General features: G+C 38.9%; 1 protein-coding gene across 4 annotated transcripts in view; it reads right to left on the bottom strand.

Annotated features, from left to right (window-relative positions):
* Positions 1–356: 356 nt before the first annotated feature.
* SLC9A9 (solute carrier family 9 member A9) overlaps positions 357–25,932 on the bottom strand; it is a 182,223-nt gene continuing 156,647 nt past the window's right edge. For all 4 annotated transcript variants that reach the window (XM_068200781.1, XM_068200779.1, XM_068200784.1 and 1 more), the window contains 2 exons: positions 1,888–1,993; positions 357–1,384 (listed from right to left, as the gene is read on the bottom strand). In XM_068200781.1, coding sequence (XP_068056882.1) covers positions 1,163–1,384; positions 1,888–1,993 — 328 coding nt within the window. In that variant the 3' untranslated portion in view covers positions 357–1,162. The remainder of the gene's footprint in view (positions 1,385–1,887; positions 1,994–25,932) is intronic.

The raw sequence follows: 25,932 nt of genomic DNA, 5'->3' as shown, positions 1-25,932 counted from the left end.
TCTGTACTAATGCTTCACAGTATTTGACAGCCAGCTGTATGTATGGCTGAGCAGTTGGTTATCCATTTACTGTCTTTATGCAGAACAATGAACATTTTGAAACCTCTCTTGTGTGGTGTGGGTTTTTTTTTCTTTCGTATCTAACCACCTCAGTCCTCATTTCTAGAGTAACAAGTGCCCAGCATAAGTAGAGACAGACAAATTTATCCTTGGAGCAGGCAGTCTGAAGATATAACTGTTTTGCAGAAATATTTGATTGGAAACAACTCTTCTTAAACAGTAAAAAAAGAAACATTTGAGTTCTTAAATAAAAGTATATGTTCAGAATGATCTTTCAAAACAAGGAAGCCTTTCCCCCCATTTAAGCTTTGTGTGTTGCCAAGCTGTAATGACAAATGCCTTTTGGAACAGCTACTGGTTTTAAATAGTAGTTTTGCCCATTCAGTGCTGTCATGAAGGATGTTTGTTGCTGATTTCATACACCTCGATGTCTCCTAGTATCAGTGTTCAGTTTGTGGCAGCTTAGTGAAACCCTCTGTGGACCAGGCTATAAGGTGCATTTAGAGAGCAAGTGTTTGTCTGGATGTCAGGAAGAGTCTGTACTGTGGGCAAGAGGCTTTATCTATCAAGACTGAGGTGCTGCAATGCATGTTTTAAGCATTCTCAGATCACACACTCCTTGGACAAGGAATCTTCTGCTTCTTCCTTATAAATGTAATAGCTACTGAGTAGTTATGTGGGGATCTTGTCAAGACCAGTTGTAGAAAAGAGCTGTCATCATGTGAGCAAGAATGTTAGGAAGCTATTTCTCTTCATTTCAACTTACTGAAGACTCTCAGTGATATTCAAAGGCCTGTGTACATGTGAGGGGCACAGTACAGCCAAGTGCTGAGACAAAACATTACTGTAATGGATTTACAGTGGGCTGGTACTGCCCTATGCCTTTATCCTTAAAATTGCTACAGTCATAAAACCTGCATATTGTTGTAGATATATGGATATGATAGCAAACTCCTTTCCTAGGAGGAGCAGACATTTAGTTGCTGAAATCTAATTTTTTTGGTTTTTGTGCCTAGTACATTTTTTCTGACCTCTGGTTTACATAACAGGATCTTTTGTTTCATTGGTTCTGTCTTCTTCCTTGTGATTAGCATTACCCTGCTCATGCCAATGAATTCTTCTGGGGTTGACATGCAGTGTGTTGACGCTGGAGTTTGTATCCTCCTAATCCTAGGTCTCCTTCCTGAATATCTTCCTTGCCTATAGCCTGGATGGAGGCTGTGCTGTCCTGTGCTGGCACTGGTATGTGAGCAGATGATTCATAGTTTTCAGTCAATTCATCATTATTGATGATATAAACAGTGTCACCATCCTTCAGTTGGTCCTGTATTCAAACAAAGAAAAAGTTCTGTGGAAGAAACTCTTGAGGGAGATTTTTGTTAAAGCTTAAATGAACAAGAACTCTGATGCAATTTCACTTTTATTTTGTTCCATTACTTGCTTGTTTTCTCAGGAGTTCATTTACCATCTTGCTGATTAAAGCCAATAGTTACTTACCATGTTCTGCTTTCAAGCAGTGTTGAGAAACATAACCTACCCTTCAGATGTTTTAGATAACTTCAGTGCTTAAATATTCCTGATGGGTAGCCAATACTTTCAGCATCTGGAGGAATTACTTAGAATATATCACTCACATTTGAAGTTCATAGTATTTAGTGGCCATTCATGAAAATGTACCTTGTTGTCTTCTTCACAGCTGAAGAAATTGTGTAATTCTTAGCATTAAAAGTAAAAACTTTTAGAAAAGGGACTGTACTGAAGTGTTCAAACTAAAGTGGCAGGTTTTGGCTAACACCTTGAGCACAATGAACCAAGCTGGGTACTTACCCCATATGCCCTGGGGCTGGTCAGAAGCCTGGCCACAGGGTTGCACCATTCAGGCAACGTTGATGTGAGAGGTGGCCCAGCGTGGGTTAGGAGAGGCTTTAGATATCTGTGAGGTTTGTTAAAGGATATTTGCAATAGAGATACTGGTGGCAACATACTGCTCTACTGCACTAAGAAATTTCATTTTAAAGCATAAGAAAATGATCTAACTAAACAGAAATATATAAAATACTATCTCCTTATCCCCCACCTCCCCCATTACTGCATACATTCACCTGCAATCAGTCTTGTCAAGTGTTTTTCAGTAACAGGAAAAAAACAACCTGAAAGCTCCCCCAAAACCCAAACTCATGATGCTCAAAGCCTGTCTTGAAAGGCTATCAGAATGGCTGAAGGGAATGTCATGGCATACATAATGCAGCAGGAGCTGAAACACAGGAAGCGTATACTAGATTGTCTCCTGATCAAATTGCATAAGAAATCACACTTGGAGCAAGACACAGAAGAGTAAACAGGACAATTTAAAGTGCCATTCTATCAGCTAATTTATATAAGAACAAATAGCAAATGTTTTCTTAAACACATATCTTTAGCCTTTTGAAAAATCAATATATTTCTTCAACAGACAAAGCATATTTCATCAAATATTAAATTCCTTTATCTCTGGGAGTGCATGTAAGTTTTTCTCTGTAATATTTATCTTCAACATTCAATGCATTTCTTTTCCACCTCATACATCAACTCTTCTCTACATAAAATTATGTAAGTTAGGAACAGGCTTTATGCTATTGTCTCGTACCTGTCTTTCCAATCTTTTTATCCAGAAGTGCTTTATTGAGATAAAAGAAAAACCTGCTCATCTTGAGCAATTACATCATCTGCGTGTCTGTCAATAGCAGCTCTCCCCTGAGTCCTTCAAGTTGCCTTATCTTCTCTGCCATTTTTACTCACAAAGTAATTTTCATTGTTCTTTGGGAAGCAGATCTGTCAGCTATTTTTGCTGCTAGGGAAAATTTACTTCATTGATTTGTCATCCCACTTCCTCTCCCCTGCTTCTTCTCTTGCTTTCTTGCTTATGCCATCTTCCCCAGTCTTTCTCTCTGCCTCCTTAGACAGGAAAGGAACAAACGTAACAGAAGTGATTCAGGTTCTGCAGCAATATAGTAGAAATACTGAGGAAGGAACACTGAGCCTTGGGCCTATCCACACCAGTGCCTCCTTTTCTTTCATTGATAGCTGTTTATGGTATCACTGCTTTACACACAAAGTACAAAATCCTTACACTAAAGAGATGTAAAATATGCTAGCAATTTCAGTTAAAAATTGAAAGGCTAAATAATTTGCTGTGTCCTATATGCTACAGACATGGAATTTATTCTATAGTGGTGTTTGTACGTGCGCATTTTGTATTTATTTTTAAAAGTTAAGCTGCATCTGTCAGAAGGTTGGGTGATTTCTTCACCCAAGGTCATATACTGAGTTTGTGTGAAAAATCGAGTCTACTTCAGAAAAGATGGTGAGATCTTAATATAAATTCTTATCAGAACCATGATCAAGGTGAGAATCTCATGAGGTCTAATTGTTGTAGGGAAAGTTTAGATTTGTCTCACTTCTGTTAGAGTAAAATCAAGCCAAACAATCTTTTCTGAGCCATTCCCAGTTTTATCTGAAATCTCCAAACTGCCAGGCTATTAAGAGCTATTATTAAAAAGCAAAGTATGAAAGCCAATAATTAGAGTTGCTCTGTTTTCAGCACTTCAGAAAAACCTAATTAAAAGGCCAAAAATGGAAATACAAGCCTCATTCTAGGTTTTCAATCTTTTGGAATATTTGCTTTGTTATTACAAACAACTTGAATTGTTTGAACTGAGTTGTCAGACTTAGCGTGAAAAATACAGGCTTGTAAGGGAAGCTGCATTTGATTATATGGAGTTCTGTCTGCTCTGTTCTTTCATTCCTTTCCAGCATAAGTAATTGAAGATGAGTATTACTCTACCTTTCTTAATCCGATGATGTCTGAGCTAGGCCTTACTTGTAAGCGGCCTTATAATTTCCTACTGAGCATTTATCCCACTCTGTAAAAATGAGTCCAGTTTTTGCCCATGCTAACACAGAGTAGGAGGGGCTGTGGGCTGAAGCAGACAATCTACCCAGCCACCACAGAAATCTTCAGTCCCTTGAGCCACTGCTACTTTTAGCATAAACTTTTGTCTGGTGTGTTTAACTGGCTGGCATTTATGTATGTAGACATTCTGAAGCTGAGTGATTTACTCCATTTTGCAACAGGTTCTCTAAATCCCCTTCATTTTGCATTTGCTCTGACACATTCATTTTGTGCTGTCCATGCTTCTGCTCTAAGCATCTTGAGATGCAGTTTAAAGTGAATGCAATTTTCTTGTGCTTGTTGTGTTGATTCTCTAATAAATTATTTATCTTTGTTCCTTATTTAACTAGTTATTATTCAGCCCACTCAAAGAACTTAAATTGCTCTGGCCTATTTTTCATTGTTTTACTAATCTATGCCATAAATGTTTCCTCTTTATAGTTGACACAGTTGCTTTATAGTATTACAGACATAACCACATCGTTTAGGGCAGCATAAAAGAGGAAGAAAAATCTGTGTGCAGTGCTGGCATTTCAAAAGCATATCAGATGTGGGTCCTACAGCATTTTAAGGCTGGCAAGAAGCCTTATCACACTCCAGCTGCTCTGGTTGCATCTCCAGGGAGATGTAATTTAAATAGTGTAATAGAAAAAGGTAGATGTTGCACTAAGGCTGCTTCAAAAATTTGGAGAAACGAAGTGCAAACTTCTTGGCATAACTGGGAAATTACAGTCAGACCAAGTTCGTGCCTGGCCCATTCAGGGATGGGGAGAAGACAGCAGGGCAGCTGCTTTGCCCTCCAGCCCTCCCTGGGCAGCACAGCCCACCCACACTACATAACTGCCTGTCTTAAAGAATGTTATTAATATTGGAGAAGTGGCGACTTCTGAGTTGTGAAACTGGATTAAGGATGCCAATATAGGCATGTGCACAGAATTTTAATCCATATGAAATACAGCAATGTTACCATGCCCTGCTTTTATATCAAATACCCATTTTCCCATTGATCTCCTGGCTTCCAATCTCAGTTTACGTACCCAGAAATGTTTACCCTGGTTTGCCTCATTGCTCTTTGACCATCCCTTTGCCCAGGCAGTTTTAGTCTTGCCAGGCACAGTTCTTCTCCCTTTCTGTCTCACTGACACCAGGCTCAATACCTAAATCTGTTTCCTCTGTCCTGGTTCAGCTTCTGTTGATTCTGACTTTGACTGATCTGATGTCCTCTTTGCTCTAAGTGCAATGCATTTAAAAATAACTTCATGAGGATTTATCAGGAATCAAACCATGGAATTGTGATTTTTTTTTAACATTGTCTGAAACAAATATCTATTATTGAAATCTTCCTCCTGTGTAGCTCCTGCTTCACAAAGATACAGGTAACCTGAAAGAATTTTAAGTGAGAAGCCACAGGTAAATCTGAGGAGAAATGCTACTGCTATTAGCTATATTGCAGAATGTTTAGGTTTTCCATCACACAGAAAAATTGAAAATGTAGAAAAAAGTTTTGACTTAATACTAGGACAAAAATCAGAACCTAAAAAATTCTGTGATCACACTATGTTTAATTGACATGCTCTGTCAAATTTCGAGGATGCTGGCAAAAATCACTATCTTTTTGATAAAATAGCATTAGCATGTTCAAATAGAGAAAGATATTCTGGCAGAAATGTTGTGGCTGTTTAGACTTGGACTTCAGAGTTTGCTTTGCTTTTGTTGGAGGAGCAGAGTCCTAGTCCAAGTGTGGCTCTGCTATGAAAAATATCATAGTAAGAGAGAAATAACTTGCTGGGGTGGACACCTTCCCCTCCACCCCCCCAATAAACCAACCACAACAACAAAGAAATTCAAACCCAAGCACCCCACCCACGCCTCAACAAAGCAGCAGCTGTAGTCCTAGGTGGAAATACATATGACAGCTCTGTAAACCCTGCATTTGGCCCCAGAGGTGGTTTGCCTTTTGCCTCATCACATAATGGGGGCTCTGTAACTGAAGGCAATCCCATCCTCCTCAAAGGAAAATGTGCTCACACTTTATTTACTATTAAAAAGCCCCAAAGTATAGGAATTTGTATATTCTATATTTGTATCTTTAGATATTTGTATCTATATATAAAGCATATAGAATTTGATACTAATCAAAATTACATAGAACAATTTTTCAGAGGATGTTTTATGTCATACTGCTATAAGTGCACAATTGTTCCATATGTTGTTTGGTATTCTGCTGCTAGGTCTATATTTCTGCTGCTGCCACAAATCTCTAGAAGCTAATGTCACCACTCCCCAAATCCATCCTTTGTGCAATGTTTTTAAGATTTCTTGAGCTTTTCGGCTTTTTGGTTTAGTGTCCTTTTTGTGACTATTTTGGAGTTTCAATTTGTATATTATTTATGAGTTTTTAATATTACTTTTTGTTGTGTTTATGAAGAAATATAATTAAGAAAGGTATGAAAGTAAAGATGTCACTTCTATTTTTTCAATCTGTTTTTTGTAATAAGGGGACCTCACATTTTGCTCTTTGTTAGAGTTCAGTTTGTGTGTGTGGTTTTTTTTTTTTTAAAGGATGATTTGGCATGAGTTATGTGTTAGCCTAAGGAGCAAACATTCCCATTTTGTTAGTATTTGATTGGGAGCAGGCAAACCATGAAACTTTCCTGTGGCTGAGCTGTGCACGTGGCTGACTCCTGCTAACAGCTGACTGAGATTATTGGGGTGCTGAAGAGCACAACTTGTGTGCATGACTGAGCTGGGGAGGCACGGGGACATCGCCAGCTCTGGAGCGCACGTACAGCAGATTAAAATGCCCCAAAGGAGGGGAGGTGTTTTAGAGGGAGCTCTCCTCCTGGCTCTTGCAAGAGACAATGCTCTACATGCTCTTGTGTACCATGGAATTTGTAGAGGATGGGGAGTTATCAGTATAGACTGGTTGAAAAATTGGGTAATGGTTATGTTAGATGTAGTTGTTAGAATAACAGATGTGTGTTTGAAAAACCTATGAGATGTATGGTGATTTAACATATAAAGGTAATCTGCACTGTGGAGAAATCACCAAATCTGGTATAAATTATGTTTTTATTTTAACTTATAGCTGTTACTAGCAAATTCTAGTTCTTTGTGACTTTTTTAATCTTTTCAAGGAGTGGTTTAAAAAAAATTAATTAGTCTGCTACTGTTATAACTTAAAATGCTAAACAATTGAGGATGAAAGGAATGATACTGTAGCTCTGAAAAGTCAAATCATCAGGTCTCTCTCTTTTTTTTTTTAAAGATTCATTCTTTCTGTCTTTGTCTTTCTCCTGTCTGAAAGAAGGGAGAGTAATGAAAATCAGTATTAATAAGATCTGGTTCAATGTGTATTTATGGGAAAGTCTGTCTGACTTAAATTCCAGATCCAGATGTAATGTCAGACCCTAAGAATTAACGCCGCCTTTTTTGCAGAACAGGCCTAAAAAATTGCTGCTTTCAACTTTGAAACTGGAAGCATTGCAGAGATGTGGGCAAAATGGAGGAAGTTAGTGAAAGTAATCTTAGTCACATCTTTTTATATATAAGCAGTTGCAGACTGAGAAGTGGCTTGTTCTCTTATGTGTGCTGAGTAAAATGTCTGGGGGTTTGCAGACCAAGTCTTATTTGCTTAGACCACTACTTAGTCTTGTAGTTACCTCCCTGAGGCAGAGCAGAAAATCGAGACATCTTACTCAAGTTATTTGAAGTCTATTATATCCTGAATATAACGCCTCCATGTAAGTAAAAATCAGGGACCTAAATGGAAACCTGCTTATATAACTGATGAGTGGTAATGCAGCTACTCTTGAAAATGGAAGGATCGAGCATGTAAAGGATGGAAGAATACTCATATAAGATTAAAAAAGAATATATGAAGAGAAAAATTAACATTAGAAAAAGGTTTGGAAGATGCAGACTACGCGAGGCAGATAAAGAGTAGAAGAAAAACTTTCCCTGCCATCAGTTGTATAATAACAAGAAAATTACCCTTCATCTGACAAAAACCAGCAACTGTCCCTCAAAATAGCCTCCCAACCCTCCCCAAACAAATCAAGCACTACCACCTCCGCCACCAAAATCAAAACCAATCAAATGAAAAATACCAAAAAACTTACAACCAACTAAACAGCACCACCAGAGATGCATGAGTCAGCTACACACAGTGAACAGGCAAGACTGCTGTACTAATCACATCGGTGCTCAGGACATGCATGGGACTTCTCTGAAAAATGTGTGTGATTTTAGGTTGACATCATTGGTATCCCCTATTTTCAGACACCTTTCAGCAGGACAGCAGGCAGACATCTAACATGCCAGTCTTACTTTTTCATCAGCAAAGAGAAATTACCAAATCCAAGACCGTTAAGTCCAGCACTGAAGGATAAGACTAATTGGAATTAATTGAGGTTAGGATGAGTTTCTTTCCTTTTCTTGACTGTAAAACAGTCTAAACAATTCAATTAGATGTAGATGCCTAATAATTAAGTATCTAAAACTTGGTGAAATGAATCTCACTTCAGAAGGTGAGAATATAGAATTCCTAAGGCAAAATATAAGAAATCAAACACAATGTTCTCCATACCAAGGAAACTAGGAGTATAAAAGGCATCCATTTTCATAAGTAGAAAACATTATGTTAAATACATCTAGAAGAAAAAGAAAGATAAAAAGCATATAAATTTCTGTGTAAGAAGCATGGCACCAAACCCGGCAAAAACTTCAAAAATGTTTAGCTAGTGAAAGCCTGAGTGAACATGGGATTCATAAAAAGAAATTTGACCTTGGAAAACTTAAAAGGATTTCCTGGCGTGTTTTAAGGCATAGAAATTTCTCAGGACATTCCAAAACTGCTCTGCCTGTAGTTTGGCAATAGGGTTTCTTTTCCTGCAGAAGAGGAACTTCTGCACATGGTACATTTAACATGATTACAGAACTGGAGATACCATTGGTATGAGTAAGATAAATTATTGCATTAGAAAGGATGAGCTGTGTTGTGACCTGGCTGTGCACAGACCCTTAAAACCTTAGAAAGTCTCTGGTGCCTCAGGTGAGATAATTTTGAAGCTCTTCACTTGAAGTACAGCTTTTGTATAAAACACTTGAACCCTCGTGCTGGCAGAGGGAACTAATTTAGAAGCACAGGCAAATTAGCAGGGGTTTCTGCACTCTGTGTGGAAGATTGTTTTGTGAGATTGTCCTTGGCATCACCATCTGGCAGAGAAGTATTCCAGAAAGCAGATATATGAAGAATGTGGACTGGCAGCAGTTACACCCCTTGCTAATGATAGCTTAATACCAGTGGCACCACAAATCTAATCATTTGCAGGGGTCAGGGAGAATAAACCTTAAAAATTAAATGCAGTGAAATATAAGTACAAATTGGTTTTGATCAAGTAAATTACTTCAGTATCACAGAGAAGAACAGAGAAGGTCTGATTCAAATAAAGTGAAAGCTTTCAGGAACCTTTCATTGATAAATTATGGTAGGTAATGAATCTGCACCATGACAGCTCCTGAGGATAGCAGAGGTTGTAGTGTCTCTACCCTGTAAGAGGAGAACCTTGGGACCAGGAACATAATGGAGGTAGAGGGTAACAAGAGAATGATGTGAGCAAGAGTTTCCAAACCAATGGGCAGCATTCTGCTCAAACTAAAATACTGCAGTGAAAGCAAGGCAAGAAAATAGCTGCTAGAACTTTGTGAATAACAGCTGGATTAATAGTCCTGCTACGAGCCTCTGGTGATGCAGATGGAGAGCTAAAGCCAATGCACCAAAATTATGTTCCAATAGAAAAATAATTATTTGGCACTTTTTTCAAGAAGATGATATATTTAATCAAATATTTCAGATGATATATTTAATCAAATCCATGAGATATAGCAGCACAATAATAGTTAAAATAGTTCACAGATCTGTGGAGAGGGTTTTTGAGAAATCTCCAGCTTCTGCATTGCTACAAGTCAAAGAATGCTCTCAGAGTTTTGAAGGTACAAATTGAAAGGAAAATACAATCCCTTATGAGAAAAATCCTGTAAAGAACTATTTTTCTTGCAGAATTTAGTAGAAGGACAAGCAACAAAAGTGGAAGAAGGCTTGGAGGAACAATGTCTCTTTTATTCTGATGCTTGCTTGTTTTTGTAAAGATTCTAAAAAATATAGAAACAAAAGTGATAATTCACTATATATTTTAGAAAAGAAAATCTGTATAAAGATAATAGAACCTCTCTTTCTTTGTCAGAAGATTAGTATAAAGAATAAAACAGGAGATTGGTGTCATGTCAGAAGGGAACAGTAGCTCCAAGGAAAATGAAAATTCTGGAAAAGCTTTTTGAAGACTGGTACAGCACTGAGGATAGACTGGAGTGCTGCTCTCTTAGCCCAGTATGAGTGTACAAACAGAACTTGTAATCTGTGTGTGTGTGTCCCTATGGAATATAAAAGCAGGATCCCAACATGAGCTGTGCTGGGTGAAGCCCTTGAGCGAGCTGACAGCACCCGCAGAAGATCATGGAAATACAGCATTGCTTTTTGTGTGATTGTGAGAAACCATGCTCACTCCAGATATGGAAGTAGATTCAAAAGCTGTGTGGCAAGATCAGGACATGGTTTGGCATTTTGCAGGAGTATATTTTACTAAGTAGCATGTTGTACTTCTGGCCAGATTGGTAATGAGTAAGAAGTTCTGGGACTGGCTTAAAATAAGCAGTCCTTACATCTCCCTGTGCTGAGCTGCTGAGAGCAGAAGAACCTTTGTAAAGTCTTGCTAATAGAAAGTCTGTTTAGTTTAACACATCCTCTGAAAATCCCTACTCCTGTGAGCAGGTTGGTCCAAGGACTGCATTCAGATTCTCCAGCAGCTTTTTCTAATGTGTAACCCATGTTACAGACACAATTAGCCAGCTGGATGAAGTTGGAACTCTCTAATAGGTTTGTAAAGCACATTAAGAAGGGGAGGGCCCAGTGTTGAAGATGTGAAGACACATTGCCTAGGAATAGGTTCTACTGTGATCCAAAGAAAGCAGCCTTCTGGCAAGCCAGATCTTTGCTGTTGTAAGGATATTTTAATATAGAGAAAGACCCACTGGAAAGCCCTCACAAAATAATGTTCCCTAAGAGGTATGGAAATTCTAGTGCAAAGATCAAATGAGGATAATTAATTATGGCACATATCTAAGAATAAAATAGGTTACTGAATGTGGAAATATGAGGTATTTATTCTAATATTAGTTTAAAATTCTGCATAGATAAACCAGAATGCTTTATGAACACTGCCAGATTAAAATAACAGAACAGAGGAAACATATTAAGAGATCAAGCTGCCTTTTGATCAGCAGAGCAGCTTAGCAAATATAAATCAGAAATAGGAAAAGCAAATGCCAAATCTCCACCCAGGATGGCTCATCACCCCGCTCCTGTCCCTGCACTGGTCTGGAGCAGGACAATTGTCTTGAGAGGGCCTGAGGCTTTCCTGTGAGCCTGTGAATGCAGGCAAGCTGTGAGTGGGGACAGTGAGATGTGATGGGCAAAGCTGGAGAAACATGGGGCAGGATGTGGGTGGGAACAAGATGGATTTTTGCAAGTGTGACAAGTGACTTCTGTGGTTGGCATCAGTCCCTTGTTTTGATTGCCAGTACACTGCACACACACACTGGTGATGCCCCCGACACAAATACAGACTGTGATAGCGGTGGGGAAAAGTACAGTACAGCATGAATGAGCACGAGGTTCTTCTCATGCTGTGTTTTATTACAGGGGGAGAGGTCACTTGTTAGGGTATCAGTCATGACCTGCTCATAACACAAAAGCCAGCAATATTGTGCATGAGCAGGTGTAGCTATTCTATGAAGATGATTTGATTAAGAAACACATTTATTGAAATCACTGTTTTTCTTTCCTATCTTTGACAAGTCCTGTGCTAACTCCTAATCCAGAATGGATACCAAAACTGTCTGCCACTCAGATTTCAGTCTAGTCTTTTCTTATTTTTAATTTTTTGCACGGTCCTTTCTTTGGGGCTTCAGCGTTCAGGATTTATGTTAGCTGCCTTGTTTGCTTTGTTTTCCCAAAATGCCTATGGCTGGGACCTGTCAGATACAAAAATTACTTCTAAGCCTGTGAGAGGAGCATGGATAGCCAGATCCCATAAATAACTGATCTTCTGCAATGGTGAGGCCAGAGCTAACTCAGTAACAGCCCGAGCACTCCAGGGCAGGGAACAGGATCAAGGGAAGGACTGAAGTCTTGTTGGGACCAAGTGGAAGAGCTTTGAGCAGCTGCAGCTCTAACATGCCTCCAGCTTCCTATATGAGCTAAAGCAGTGGATGAGACTCTGTGTGTGAACTGCAGAAGTCCTTTGAGGTGGTTGGAAGTGAAAATCTGAATGCAATATGCATTATTTTGATCTGTGCTTCAAATTGAGTTTGTGTTAGTTTTGTGTGGTCTAAGGGCTGAATTGTTTGCAGGAAGCTGTAATAAATGCTTGTCCAGAGCTTCACCATTAAGACTCACAGACAAGGCATTCCTTGGCAAATACACCACTGACTGAGGTCATGGAGTTCTCCAAGCTCCTGCCAAAATGAGGGGCAGCGCTGCCAGAGACACCTGACTTAACAAGGCTTTCCAGTGCTCTGGTATGGCCCAATACATCTGGATTTGTATTGTTAATTAATAATCCAAACCAAGGATCACTTGTTCTGTATTTGGAGAATGATAACTTCTAATAATTTTTGAAATCAAAATCCATGATGACATCTTAAAAAAAAAAAACAAAAAAAGGTAAAAAAGCCCAAACACACCCCTCTCCACCCCAAAATAGAAACCTCAGCCTCCCAAAAAACCTTTTGAAAGTGTGGAAACTTAAAACATATTGCTAAGCTCACTGGGTATCTTAGCAGTAGCAGTCATATTTTTGAGTAGTTAATGATTTTTATGTAACACTGCAGTATAGAAATTGCTGGCATCAAAGTACCTCCTTAGAAGATGCAAAGCTTGCAGTGCTGTCCCAGGAAATGAGCTGCCTGGAAACTTCAAGTCAAATTCTTAAAAACAAAAAGAACAGCAAAGGCTCAAATAAATGTTTTGGTTTTGTCAAAATTGGAGATTGCTACTATCACTAGAAATTAAATTCTCAAGAAATTTTAGAGTAGACTACATTTATCATCATGCAGTTTGCAGTAAAATCTGGGGACCAAGTACAAAATAGGCTTAACATTGTAAATTGTCAAAAATTATACTGGATTGCCTTTTTTATTAGTGAATTATAACTAGTTTAAAATTACATAATAGAAATCCTAAGAATTAATTTTCTGATGTTTGGTACTAGAAACCTTCACCAACCTCTGTAATACAACCATTGCCCTTTTAAGCTGTATTTGGAACTTTTTTCCTGTGGCTGTTAAAGAAGAAGAGAACTGTAACACAAAAAAAATAACATCTATTTAACCTACATATAAAGCTGTCCAGAATGTTTTTATAGAAAATAGGTCTTGTCAGACCAATCTGATTTTATCCTGAGATAAAATTACAAGTCTGATAAAAATGACATGTCTTTAATGAGTTTTGTTAAGGCATTTGGAAAGGCATGATGATAAAATTCTCTTTACAGTATCAATAAGGCACAAATTGGTTAAGAATTGGCTGGTTGACAGATTTTAAATAGTATTTGCCAGTGAAGAGCTGCCATGAATTGGTGACTGTTTCAATGCAGGTTTGAGAAAGGTCAGTGGAAAATTTAATATTCAGTAATTTCTCCCCTATGAAGTTGCTCATGAAAGAACATGTGGATGACGCAGACAAAATCCTGGTAAGAACAGAGCAGTCATGTAACCATACCTTGATTGCTTGGCAAGATGTTCTCATATAAATATCTTTTTGTAATTGCATTCCTGGAAAAAAATAAGCGATGAGGGCCAAACTTCCCTGCACTGCCTGTCAATTGTAGCACCGAGACTTTTCATGAGCTCCAAGGAAAGCAATGCATGGAAACAGTGAGTAAAGAATTAAAGTAGTGTGCCAGTCTTTTGTGTTAGACAGAAGGGAGACCAGAGCTGGAATACTATGTGTAGTGTGGTGGTCCATGTTTTAAAGTGGTTATCAAAAAGTTGGAAAGTTTCTAAGAAAGATCCCACTAATTCGTCTCACAAAATACTAAAAATATAAGAAAAAGGAAAATAGTGACTTAATGAACTCTTTAAGTACATTTTCATGGAAAACATGCAATATGATACTGGAATGTATATCTAAAAAATAAATTAATGCAGGCAATGAACTAAATCTGGGATAAAAGATATAAGATGTTTTAACAGTGACTACTTAGTGGTACATATTCCTAAGGGAAGTAATGATATCTTCATTGCTGGTATTTTCTGATCAGGAATGGATACCTTCCTGACATGTGGTATCCTTTAGCATGCACAAATTTCTGAAATCAATGCAGGATGAAAATTAAGTGTCTGATGGCCACGAGTTCAGACCTGATAATGTAATAGACCATGTGCAGCCTAAAATTCAGGCCTTATTAATTTAATTAACACCTTTAGAAGGTATTTGTAGCTAGGAAAGCCATAGAAGTACTTCTTCAAGTTAATCCCTTCTGCTAAGTTAGTTGATTGAGTATCTGAGAAAATATTCAAATTTCTAATTACATTTTATTTTGGTCTTCCTAGTTGTCCTGGGTTATGTCTGTGTGACCACACTTGCTAAACCCTATCTAGTTACTTAGCTCTGCTTCATTTATCTTGCTAGCATTCTGTAGGAGCACATCATCTTGGATCCTCTTTGTTCTCCAACAGAGGAATAAGCACTTCATTGTCTTTGTGTGTGAACCTGTAGTTCTTCAATGAGATTTACAATCCTGTATCGGCTTTGTACTCAGTTATAGTTATTAGCTTGAAGTTTGTCAACAAAGCAACACTTAACTCATTTAGAATATTGAGAAAAATGCTTTGTTCAATTTATTGAGATTTGAAGTAGGTTTTTTTGTTCTTGTTGTTAAACTCCTATCTCTAACATAGAAGAATACAATTACAGTAATCGTCTATTCTCTCTTATTCTGGAAAAAAAAATCTACGAATTGCGTTGTAGATCTTGTGGAAATTGACACCAGTTCAAAGATTCCACTGTTTCTGCAAAACTGTTGTTAGCAAGGTGCAAAGGGAAAGCACTATCTCAGCCAGAACGTGATTAGTGATGAACAGCATTCAGAGGCTCAAATGTTTATTCTGCTGCAGGTGTTGAACAAAATAGGTGTCCCTGGCAATAGATACCTTCAGTACTGTCACAGAAGCTGACTTAAAGCCCAGTTAAGTAGACTCAATCTCCGTGAACATGATGATGATGAATGTTTCCCCGGTGAACAGTGGAAAATGACCAGGCAGTGGCAGTATCCACAGCAAACAGTTTAGTGTGTGGCCATAGGTCGCCCTGGATAGCTGGGCCCATCTCTGCATGCTGCGTCTCTCTTCACTCCTGTGCTCTCCAGTTCCTATCCTGGTGCTTTGCACAGTCTCTGCTTCTCCTGACCAGGGACTGCTTTTCCCTCCTTTCAGCCTGGCCAGTGGTGCCGCTCCCTGTGCTCCCCGAGGAGCCGGAGCAAAGCTGTGTGTGACCAGCTGTGCATGGCTGGAGCCTGGCATGCAGCAGTGACGGAGGGAGCTGGGCTGGGACAGCTTCTCTCCCAGGGACAGGTGCTCATCTTCTGGGGAGCTAAGGGAACTCCAACACAGACATACTGGTATGGTCTCCAGAAATCTGAGCAGCTTTTTGTCCACAAGCCTTAAAAATGTAGCAGTAGCTGATTATCTGGTGTGTGAGCGATCATTTGTGGGTGTCAATGTCATGAAAGATTTAAATAAGCTTGCCTCTCTTTAGCTATACTTCCTCAGCCCACAGAAATAACCTGAAAGGGTCGATTTCCTTTCATTCATTTGTATCATTGGCATAGATAAGAGATTGAAACCTTCACTAAAAATATCTATTTTTCACTATGTAGGTAATTGTTTTCCACAGCACCACTGGAGCAGCTCCCTCTGCTATTTCTGGCTTATACATGTCTAGATAGTACACAAGAGCTCTCTTGTCTGCAGTCTAGAGGTGTATATGCCAAATTATTTAGGAAGCTTGGCCCTTCCTAAATTGTTATATGTATCTGTGCATGATGGTGGTGTTGTCCCAGATTCATTCATAGTAGTTCTTGGTCCACTCTCAGGAAAGGTGTTTGATCAGTGAGGGATTTGACCTAAATTTCTGCAAGACGTTAAATTATCATTTGTAATAGAAATATCTTTGATTTCTCAGTAGGAAATAATTCTGGGTTTAGATGCCAGACAGTTCAATGAAAAGTCAAGTTTTTTCCAAGGGCTTTTTCATTCAGTTGAAAGCTGATTTTTCAGTTCAAAAAAATTTGACCATCACATTTAATACAGGTTTGTCTGACTTATGATAGTAGTCAAGAACAGAGATTTGTAAATATTTTGGATTGAGGATGGCTATGTATGTCTGACCTCAGTACTAAACAAAGTCTTTGAATTACTTTTGAAGGAAAAGGGTAGTTCAAGGACATGGAGTTACATGGAAAATTGGATAAAATGCAATGTGTTTTTAACAAAAGCCAATTGTGTCAGATTAGGCCAGTATCTGTCTTCGATAAGAACTGTTTGGCTGGATAAGGTTGAAGTAGCAAATCAAATCTATATATATAGTTTTAAGTAAGGCACATAAGGTGCGCTGCCTCACGGGTCACTATTATTTGAGAGAGACAAAAGGGAATAGTATGCATTTGAAGACAGATAAAAAAAATAATTTCCTGTTTAGCCAGCTTCGGTCATCTCAGAAAGGGCATTTAGAAAGGGAAGATAGAGCATAAGGAGTGTGCCTCAGGCCCAAATCTTGGCAACAGAGAGCTTTGAATCTGGTGGTATTGCATGGCTGTCCTTTGCTGTGCTTGTGAATATAAGTTACTATAAAATGTTATGCCCTCTCTGTATCATTCCCTCCTTGATTTTCTTATTTCTAGTTGTTTTTCTCAGTATCACACTGATTGTCACTTACAGTGAAGCACTCTGACATATGAGAAGTGCCTGAGACGTGCATGTTTCCTCTCCTGTCACTCTGGGGCACTGAGGCATTGTCCTGTGAACCTTCTCAGGTGAGCAAATTGAAAGGAGCCTGTGACACATGAAGTGGAAGGAATTTAAGATGCAGAAAGGTTTAATAGCAGAACACTCTTTTGACCTCACAGGTTTGACAAAGAAACTCTTAAAACATCATATTGAGAGGCAAGCAGAAGACTTTTTATCCTGAAAAAAAGATGACAGCAGATTATCTTCTATGGCTGCAGTAACATCGCCTGAATGGTTAAATCAGGCTTCTGTGTTTGTGTAAAGATGAGATGGAACTTAGAACAGACCTATCATCATTTTGAGATTCTGTGTGCCAGGTTTTATTTGCCTGCATCTCAGTTCTGTCACCGAAGAACCCGAGAGAAGTCATTCAATCTTTGGCCATAACCTGCTGAGCTACATACACTTCACGTTCTGTTCCTCGCTTCAGCAATGTACAGAAAATGCTCTGCAGTTTCCTTGAGGAATTGAGACTGGCAGGTCCCAGCTCCCAGGCAGTATCTGTGCCTCTGCTGTATCAAGCCATTCTGGTTTACTCAATAGTGCATGGTCTGTACCTGCAGGGTTTGACTTTCAGTTAAGGCATGGTTGATCCCCCTGTGTGTGTGTGTGTGTGATAACATGGGGCAGCCTAGCAAAGGGCAGAACACTCAAATACACAATGCCAGTACTAATATTAGTTTGATTTTTCTCATTGGCAGTGTAATGCTTTATAGGAGTTCAAATAGCTTTTAGCTACTAAAACATTTAAACATTTCCATTTTGAATGTTTTTTGGTAACCAAGGGATGATTGTTTTGGAATACATTTGTGATTCACTTTCTTCCCTCCTCCAGTTCTAAACCTGCCCTAATGATCTTTGTCTTTTAGATGCCAAGATAAACTATTGTACATGTGCATTTGTGCTTATACCATGAAAATTAAAGTGAACTTGGAGGAGTTGGGAGGTGATAACAAGGGGCAAGGAACAGCATAATTGGATGAATTTTGCACCTGGAAGATTCTGACCCTCTGTCAAGCAAGCTAGATGAAGGGGTTAGGAGAGGAGGCTCATCAGCTTGTCATATTGTACTCACTCCTGAAGTTTGGATGGAGAGTTGGCAGGTGAACAAAGCCCTCAATGGGCAGGTGGCTAGAAAAAGTAGTAAAGTAGTAACATGTGAACTGATCACTCAAACCTGAGCAAAATATTTTTGAAGGAAAACATCGGCTTTTGTGGATAATATTGGTTTGTACTATAGTGTACACTGCATGCCAAATGAAAATAGTAGAGATATTTTCTGCCTTTTGGAGCTGAAACAGTGCAGCTTTAGAAGAAGAGCAAAGCCTTTAGGTGTGCTGCTGTTATTAAGAGTGAGATCTTGCTTAAGGGGCTGTTGACTTATGCCCTAGATTTGAGACTTGGTGATGATTTGTCATTCTTAATCCCAGGGGGGTCATGTACACAGTATGTCCTTCCTTTTTGTTTCTTCTTCCTTTTCACTCTTTCTTGTCCTTTTTCCCTGGATTTTCTGCTTGACATAATTTTCACAGATAACTCCCACTCCAACCATCCTCTCTTACTCAGGATTAAAAATTGTCCTTCTACCTCTGTTTGTCATCATCTTAGCACATGTTATCTACATATTACATTTTCCAGACAGCATGTTCTTTGTGTTGTCCCTCTCACTGAGTTTTCTTTGACAAATACTTCAGAGAAGTGTTAACTGGTTTAAGTTCCTTAAAGTATTCTAATATTATATTAAAAATATACTATGTGATAGAGGTAGAGAAAGAAATTATCTGTATCTGTGTATAGTATTATGTCTTTCAGGTTGTTATCCTGTAGGGTGTAGGAAAACTTTGGTTTTTGTGCAGTGTTGGGCACAGCAGAGCCTATAGTTTGTTACTGATTGTTCTGAGAACAAAGAGTATAGGAGTAATAATAAAAAATAAGCTGATGATTTTTCATTAATATTGTGCAGGAGTTATCTATCATGATGCTTATAGACACATTCGCCACCACACCTCACCCCAAATGTTAAGTATAAAAAGAGATTTACAATAAATTGATGCCTACTCACAGTTAAAGATCAAAATTAAAACTAGAAAAAGTAAAAACCCAAACCCTAAGAAATAAGAGTTTGGTTTTGTTGTTTGTTTGATTTCATTCTGTTTTCTTTCAGTACCCTCTTACCCAGTGCAGGAGTGATTTCCTCAAAATGAGTTTCTCTTTGACTTTTGGGCATTAATGTGCCAATTTTCTTTCTGCTGCTGAATATTATCTGATCCTGAAGCTGGCTACAGTTGAATTAATGTTGCTGTCAATCACAGCTGCTTATCTGAGTCTTATTGGGGCTGAAATTGAAAATTCCTTAATAGTGTGGTGTCAGAGCTTAGGTATTTTCTCACCATGGCTAAATGGTGTTGTTCCCTCCCTCCTTGCCCTCTGCATGCCCCATTCTGTCACCAGCTGCAGTGGGTACAGCCTCTGCCAAGCCTTGGGTCGAACCTGTGCATTTCACCTGTGAAATGTGGGGGATGCAGTGGCAGGAAGGAGGTGTCAGCTGAGAGTAGGATCCAGACAAGTTCTTCAGCTTTCCTTCTGCACTGCAGCAACGCTGTTGGTGCAGCAGCTGCTGGAAGGTGAAGCTGCCCTATCACACATGAAGCAAGATTCTGACCCAGTCTACCCAGCCTCTTTTTCTAGGTTTTGCAGGATCCTGCTTCCTTCCCCTCTACTGCACAGCTCCCAGGAGATATTAGAATAACATAATGTCCAGATATCTGTTCTTAAACGAACAACTCCTATTAATAATTAATTTGCTGGCAAGGCTTGTGTTTACAAGGACACACATATAACTGTGTACAATGTATAACTTTACATTGTGAGCAAAATTTGATGAAAATCATGTCAAAAAACAAAAGAAAGCATCAAAGGGTGTTTATAAAGTCGTAGTGGGAAATAAAGTTATAGAAAAGAAATGAAACCAACATGCAATTTTGAAGTATTGAGGAAGAACTCAACACTCTAAACCCACTATTTTCCTTATAATCTTTATGATGGAGCTGTGTAAAGGCATGATTAATTTTAATAGTTTTAAGATTTAAACAGTGTTTATGCATAGCATAGTATTAAGTCTAATTTCCACTCAGCTGAAGCATTGACTTCTGCTCCTTCAGAGAACTCATAAAACAAAGATAAAAGATCCTTTTTGCAACCTGTTTCATGTACCTTCTCTTTTATATTTGATATAACTAGGTTGTGTCACATGCCCTATGGAAAATTTGGTTTAAATTGGTGAAGCATAGCATAAGCCAAAGCAGTCACATGACTTCTAGCACAGCACAGTTTTGGTGTTTAGGAAGTCTTGGGAATCTATCAAATGCACAAGATTTAAAAATTGGAACCATGGGGAAACAGTTTCTCTCAGACAGATTTTCAGACTCCTTTATCTGCTTACATCTCTGAGTAAATATCCTCAGGTTTTGATTCTATGGGATTAATGTAATGATTCATATGAAACAGTTTGCAAAATAGGTATAAGTTGTTTGGCTTGTTTCAGAAAAACTCTTGGAGTCTCATCCACATTAGAGTTTTTGGTGAAGACAAAGCATGCTGATGGGTATTGGAGCACACTGAATCCCATTAGCCCACTTGTATGTGTGCACAGATGAATCTATTCACACCAGGAGCCAGTGCAGAACAGATGTTACCTTTGAAAAATTGGTTTGTTCATAGTGTTTATTTATTCTGTTTGTGCTATTAAACTTTGGCATCTCTCCAAAGAACTGCTAGAATGCTCAGAATTTTTGCTGTGTTTTCCTGTTTAATTTGTTAGCTTTGGGCACATTTAAATGCAGGGCTGTACCACTGAAACTTAAACCAGGTAATTCAATCATAAATTAGGTACATTGAGTGTCTAGTGCACTAAAGGTGCCCACTCAAGGTTTTGTCTGACATAAAGTCAGTTTTAAAATATCTCTATTGAGCCAGCGTGACTTTGAATAAAGATTGGGTGGAAGTTCTCCACCTGCTTAATGGGGTAATGCTGAGAACAGGGGAACAGAGACATTTCACAAGTAACATTACAGACCAGCAGTCACATAAACCAAACTGCCAGATGAAAATAGCAAGACCATGCAACACAGTCTTGCAAAGATGGATTGCTTCCCTTTCCCCTTATCCTGTCTAGCCAGTGTGACTGGGCAGGACTTTGTTCTGAAACAGGAATACCCTGTGCCACTGCCCAGGCTGCAGACAGTCTTTTAAAAACAGAGAAGGAAGTAACTAATGTTTGCAATCAGCAGTGAACCAAGTGTGGTGATAGTTACATAATAATAGAAAAGGTAATGAACGCTTACATGTAGTTATGATATTATTTTGTTATAATAGGTCAGGGGGTGCAGTTCTATAGTCCTTGTTGATAAACCATTTTCTCAGCAAGCCCTGACCTTCTCTTTGGTGTAGGTACTATGTGGTGTGCACAGGAGTTATGGAGCTCCATCTGCTGAGGTTCTATAAAGTCCTTCTGAAATATGTTTGTGAAACTGATTCTTTAGGATATTTCGGTGTTGCAGCAGTCATCACCTAACTGCCAGACCCCAAAGTGCCTGTGGGACTTGTGAGCTTTGAGTTCTCTAATAGCAAGGCTTAGTCATAAAGAGACTTTTGAGTCCTGATGAGTGAAAATTCACTGAAGCTACATTGAAATGAGATGCTGAGAGAGGGTGGGAAGCAAAAGTTCCTCTCCCTGTTTAGGTCCCTGCTCTGGGGGGCACTCGCATCAGTGGATCTGCCTCGGGGTCTTGAACCAGAGTCTCGTGTTAGATATTTCTGTGGAAAGCACTGCTGCCTCCCATAACTCCAGACACCTCATGGCCCAGGGGAATGGAGCACGTTCGAAAGCCTTGAATCACCTTTGCTTTGCCTCATCCCGAGTTGCAAGGTGAACCACAGTGAGGGCTATATGGCATTCTGTGATAGTGTCTGTGGGTCCCATCTGTGATAGCAGTGGTAGTACTATTTACCTATTTAGAAGTAAGCCTCAATTTTCCTCCTATGAGGCAAAGACAAACTTCACTGCATTCCTCTCTCTGCCTCAGGGACTATTTAATCATTTAGACAAGGTAAAGTTGTTCTATTGTGAGAAACCAAGAGAACTCTGTACCTGAAGGGGTTTTCTAAAAATTGAGATTCATTCTCTGATGCAAACATGTGGCTCTTTATACCTCAAATAGCCAGTGAGCTCTGCTGGGATGGGGAACAAGCTACCCTCAAAGGGTCTTGTCTGCTTGTGAGCACACCTACAGAACAGGAGCAGAGCGGCAGCATAGGCAGGGGATGGCAGCACTTAGAGCTGAGCTGATGGCTTTGCCTGCTGGTGGCCATACAGACATCTGGGCCAGGAATTCACCACCACAGAATGCAGGTGCTTCTGGAAACTGTCACAAATAACCAGTATCGTGTCTGCCATTTAGATTGATAACCATCACCACATGTAAAGGCTGGGAAGCTTCTTGTTTTAGACACATTTTTTATAGAACTCTGGTATGCTGCTTCTCATGCCCTTGTAGAATTTTACTTGGGTACACTGAAAGTGTATTCTTGAATCCAAGTTTTGTTCCTTTGGGTTTATCCTGTGAATCATGCTATAGCTCTATGAAACAAGCTTACATCCCTAAATATATCAGAAGCATAATGTATATAAATATTATTTTAGCTCAGCACTGCAACCATTTTAGAGAATTATTTACACAGAGAAGCACAATAATATAAGAAATATGTCATGTGAGATGTCTATGCAAATCAAGTCAGTATATACGAAAAACCAAGAAGTAATTGATGCCCTTGGGTGACAGACTAAAGAGGAAATAGAAAAGTGAGAAATAGCATAATAAATCTAAGTATTATTAGAATTAGGAAATCTGTTTAGGATATCTGCCTGCAAAAAGGAAGAATATTTTATGGAATTTTATTTACATTAGTTAGCCAAGAAGACTATTTATTGTGCAAAAAATGGCAGTTATTCTTTAACTTTGGTTTGGTCTTCTCTGCTTTCAAATGCAGCATGGTCCAGTGCTGAGTGCACTGATTTCTGCAGGCTTAGATGCTTATCCAGAAGATTATTGTTGAGTCATGCTAAGGATTTCCTGTACTGAGAAAGCCAGGTGTGTGGGGCATGGTATTTTGTAATAAAGTGGGCTCTTTCCCAAGGTCTTACTGCTTTTTTCTTTTTAGTATCCAGATACACATATCCTTTGTGTGTTTGAAGCTGGATACTAAGAAAAGAGGCTGTTGGAGTCAGTAAGAAAGGTGTTCATAGCAAATACATTCAGGAAAAAACCCATACCTAAATGAGTATTTTGGGGGGAAAAAAAGTAGCCTAACAACTCTATTTTGCCCACATGAGGTAGTTCTGCTGTAGGAATATTTTTTAGTCATCTTAGTATCACTGTAAAACATTAGACAAGTTGAGTAGTGCTCTGCTAATTAATCAGAAATAGATGGACCTGTCCTCTCAACATGTTCTGTCTTTACAAGTCTTCTTGGAGCATTCCTTTACCAACTGAAGGTCTGCCTGCTCTGTTCAGAGCCTGCTCCCCAGCAGCCAGGACTGTGGAAAGGCAATAATCCTAAATGGATCAAGCTATTGAGAGAAGCAGGAAAGCAGAGACAGCTGGCAGCACTGGAGACTTTCAGTGGGAACACACAGAGAAGGGGGAGGATTGTCTAATTTCCTTCCCTGCTCCCTCTGGTCAGGTCAGCATTTTAGTCAGTCACAGATAAAACAAACATCCTGTATGTAGCCTTTCCCTACTAGTTTTTTGTCTTTTCCTGGCTTCTGTTCCAGGCACTTTTCTCTTTCCCCATAACTCACTTTTTTCTTTTTGTTTTCTTTTTTTTTTCCATAATTTTTTTTTTGACATTCAGAATTACATTCAAAATTTCTACATTTAATATACTACATTGTAACTCAGGAGTAATGTGTTTTACTGTTTTTTTTCTTTGTATCTAAACCCACAAATACTTTAAAAATATGTTTGACCTTTGTGATTACTAAACCTGAAGTTTGTTTTGGATATTTTTACATCTTGCTTTTCCCTGTCAACTGAACATTGTTATGATTGAGTTGGGTTTGTGTGAGGTTTGTGTGTTGCATTTCAAATGTCTTGTATGGTTTTGAATACATATTAGCTTTGTGGATTAGTTATAACTTACTCTAGCTTCTAGAAACACAAGAACTGATGCCCCTGCTTGATATCTGTCCAAAGAATACCAGGAAACATTCAAGTTCATTCTTCATTGAATTCAATCATATTCTTCATTGAGAAAAAAAAAATCCTTAGTGTTGTTTCACAGTTACTAAAGTATGAGTAAACACAAAGCTCTATTTTATTTTTCATTCTAGCTTGGATTTACTACCAGGCATCAGATTTAATAGTAGGGACTAAACAGCTTGTGTGTTAGGCAGCATAAAATTTTTATCTAGCATTCTGCATTTACTATAAAATTCAATGATATTTGAGACACATTCTGTCTCTCCTATGAGGAACCCTCAGATACTTCTACTCAGGACAGAAATTAAATTAGTACAGTGGTTATACATCTTAATTTTAAAAACTGCTTAAAATGGAAAACAATTGCTTGATACCTCATATGTGAAGATATTATCTGTCCTCTGTTCTGAAGTTCATGAGATGTCTTTCAAACCTGTCAAAGCAACAGGACCTAATTTTTCTTCATATGGCAGATACCACTGCAGGTACAGACACACCATTGTGCTGTGGTGCAAGGGCACAGTGTCTTTGAGAAACTTAAAAGAAGAAAAAGTCTGTCTTCAAGAAAGTCTTCTTGATCTGGTAGATAAATGTTACTAGACCAACACTGATGATGGCAGTATAACAGAAATCACAGAATATTCTGGGTGGGAAGGGACCCATCAGGATCACTGAGTCCAGCTCCTGGCCCTGCACAGGACACCCCAGGAATCACACCCTGTGCCTGAGAACCTTGTCCAGACACTTCTGAGCTCTGCCAGGCTGGTGCTGTGACCAGTTCCATGGAGAGCCTGTTCCAGTGCCCAACCACCCTCTGGGTGAAGAACCTTTTTCTGATGCCCAACCTAAGACTCCCCTGATGCAGCTTCAGGCCATTCCCTCAATCCTGTCACTGGTCAGCACAGAGAAGAGATCAGAGCCTGCCCTTCCTCTTCCCCTCATGAGGAATTTGAACTGCAGTGAGGTGTCCCCTCAGTCTCTTCTCCAGGCCAAACAAAAAAGTGACCTCAGCTGCTCCTCATACGGGTACATATGGCTGGTTTGTTTTAGGCTGGCAGACAGTATTGGCTTCTACACAGAAATATGACAAATGAAAGGGCAGATGGGGAAGACATTGCTCTAGGATTCTCATCATGATATTAGATAAAATTCAGAACTCCACCATGAACTTCAAGATAAGGGAAATAAATCTAGAATACAATAGAGATACCTGAAGATCACATAAGTATGTCAGCCTACTGTAAACATAGAGCTTTTGAGATGAGATTCAAAGATAGCAAAACAGAGAAAATGTCATAAAATGCAGAAGAATAGGAGCAGAATATAAGGCTGTGCCAAACTTTTTAGAATTTCTTCTAAATCTAGGGATGCTAGTTAAGAACCAGGGCTTGGTTCGATTTAGTTAATCTATGAAGACTCTGTGGTGAGATAAATCAGATTCTCAAAGACCAGCATTTTACATAAGCTTCCCTTTGTTCAAAAAGTTGCCAGTTAGTAGTTAATATTTTATTTTTCTGAATAGTGAAAGAAGGTGCATTTTACTCCCTTTCTTACTAC

This window comes from Anomalospiza imberbis, chromosome 10 (assembly GCF_031753505.1).
Source record: "Anomalospiza imberbis isolate Cuckoo-Finch-1a 21T00152 chromosome 10, ASM3175350v1, whole genome shotgun sequence".
NCBI classification, from domain to species: Eukaryota; Metazoa; Chordata; class Aves; order Passeriformes; family Viduidae; genus Anomalospiza; species Anomalospiza imberbis.
The sequence above is the reverse complement of the archived record's forward strand: the minus strand, read 5'-3'. Positions and strand labels throughout refer to the sequence as shown.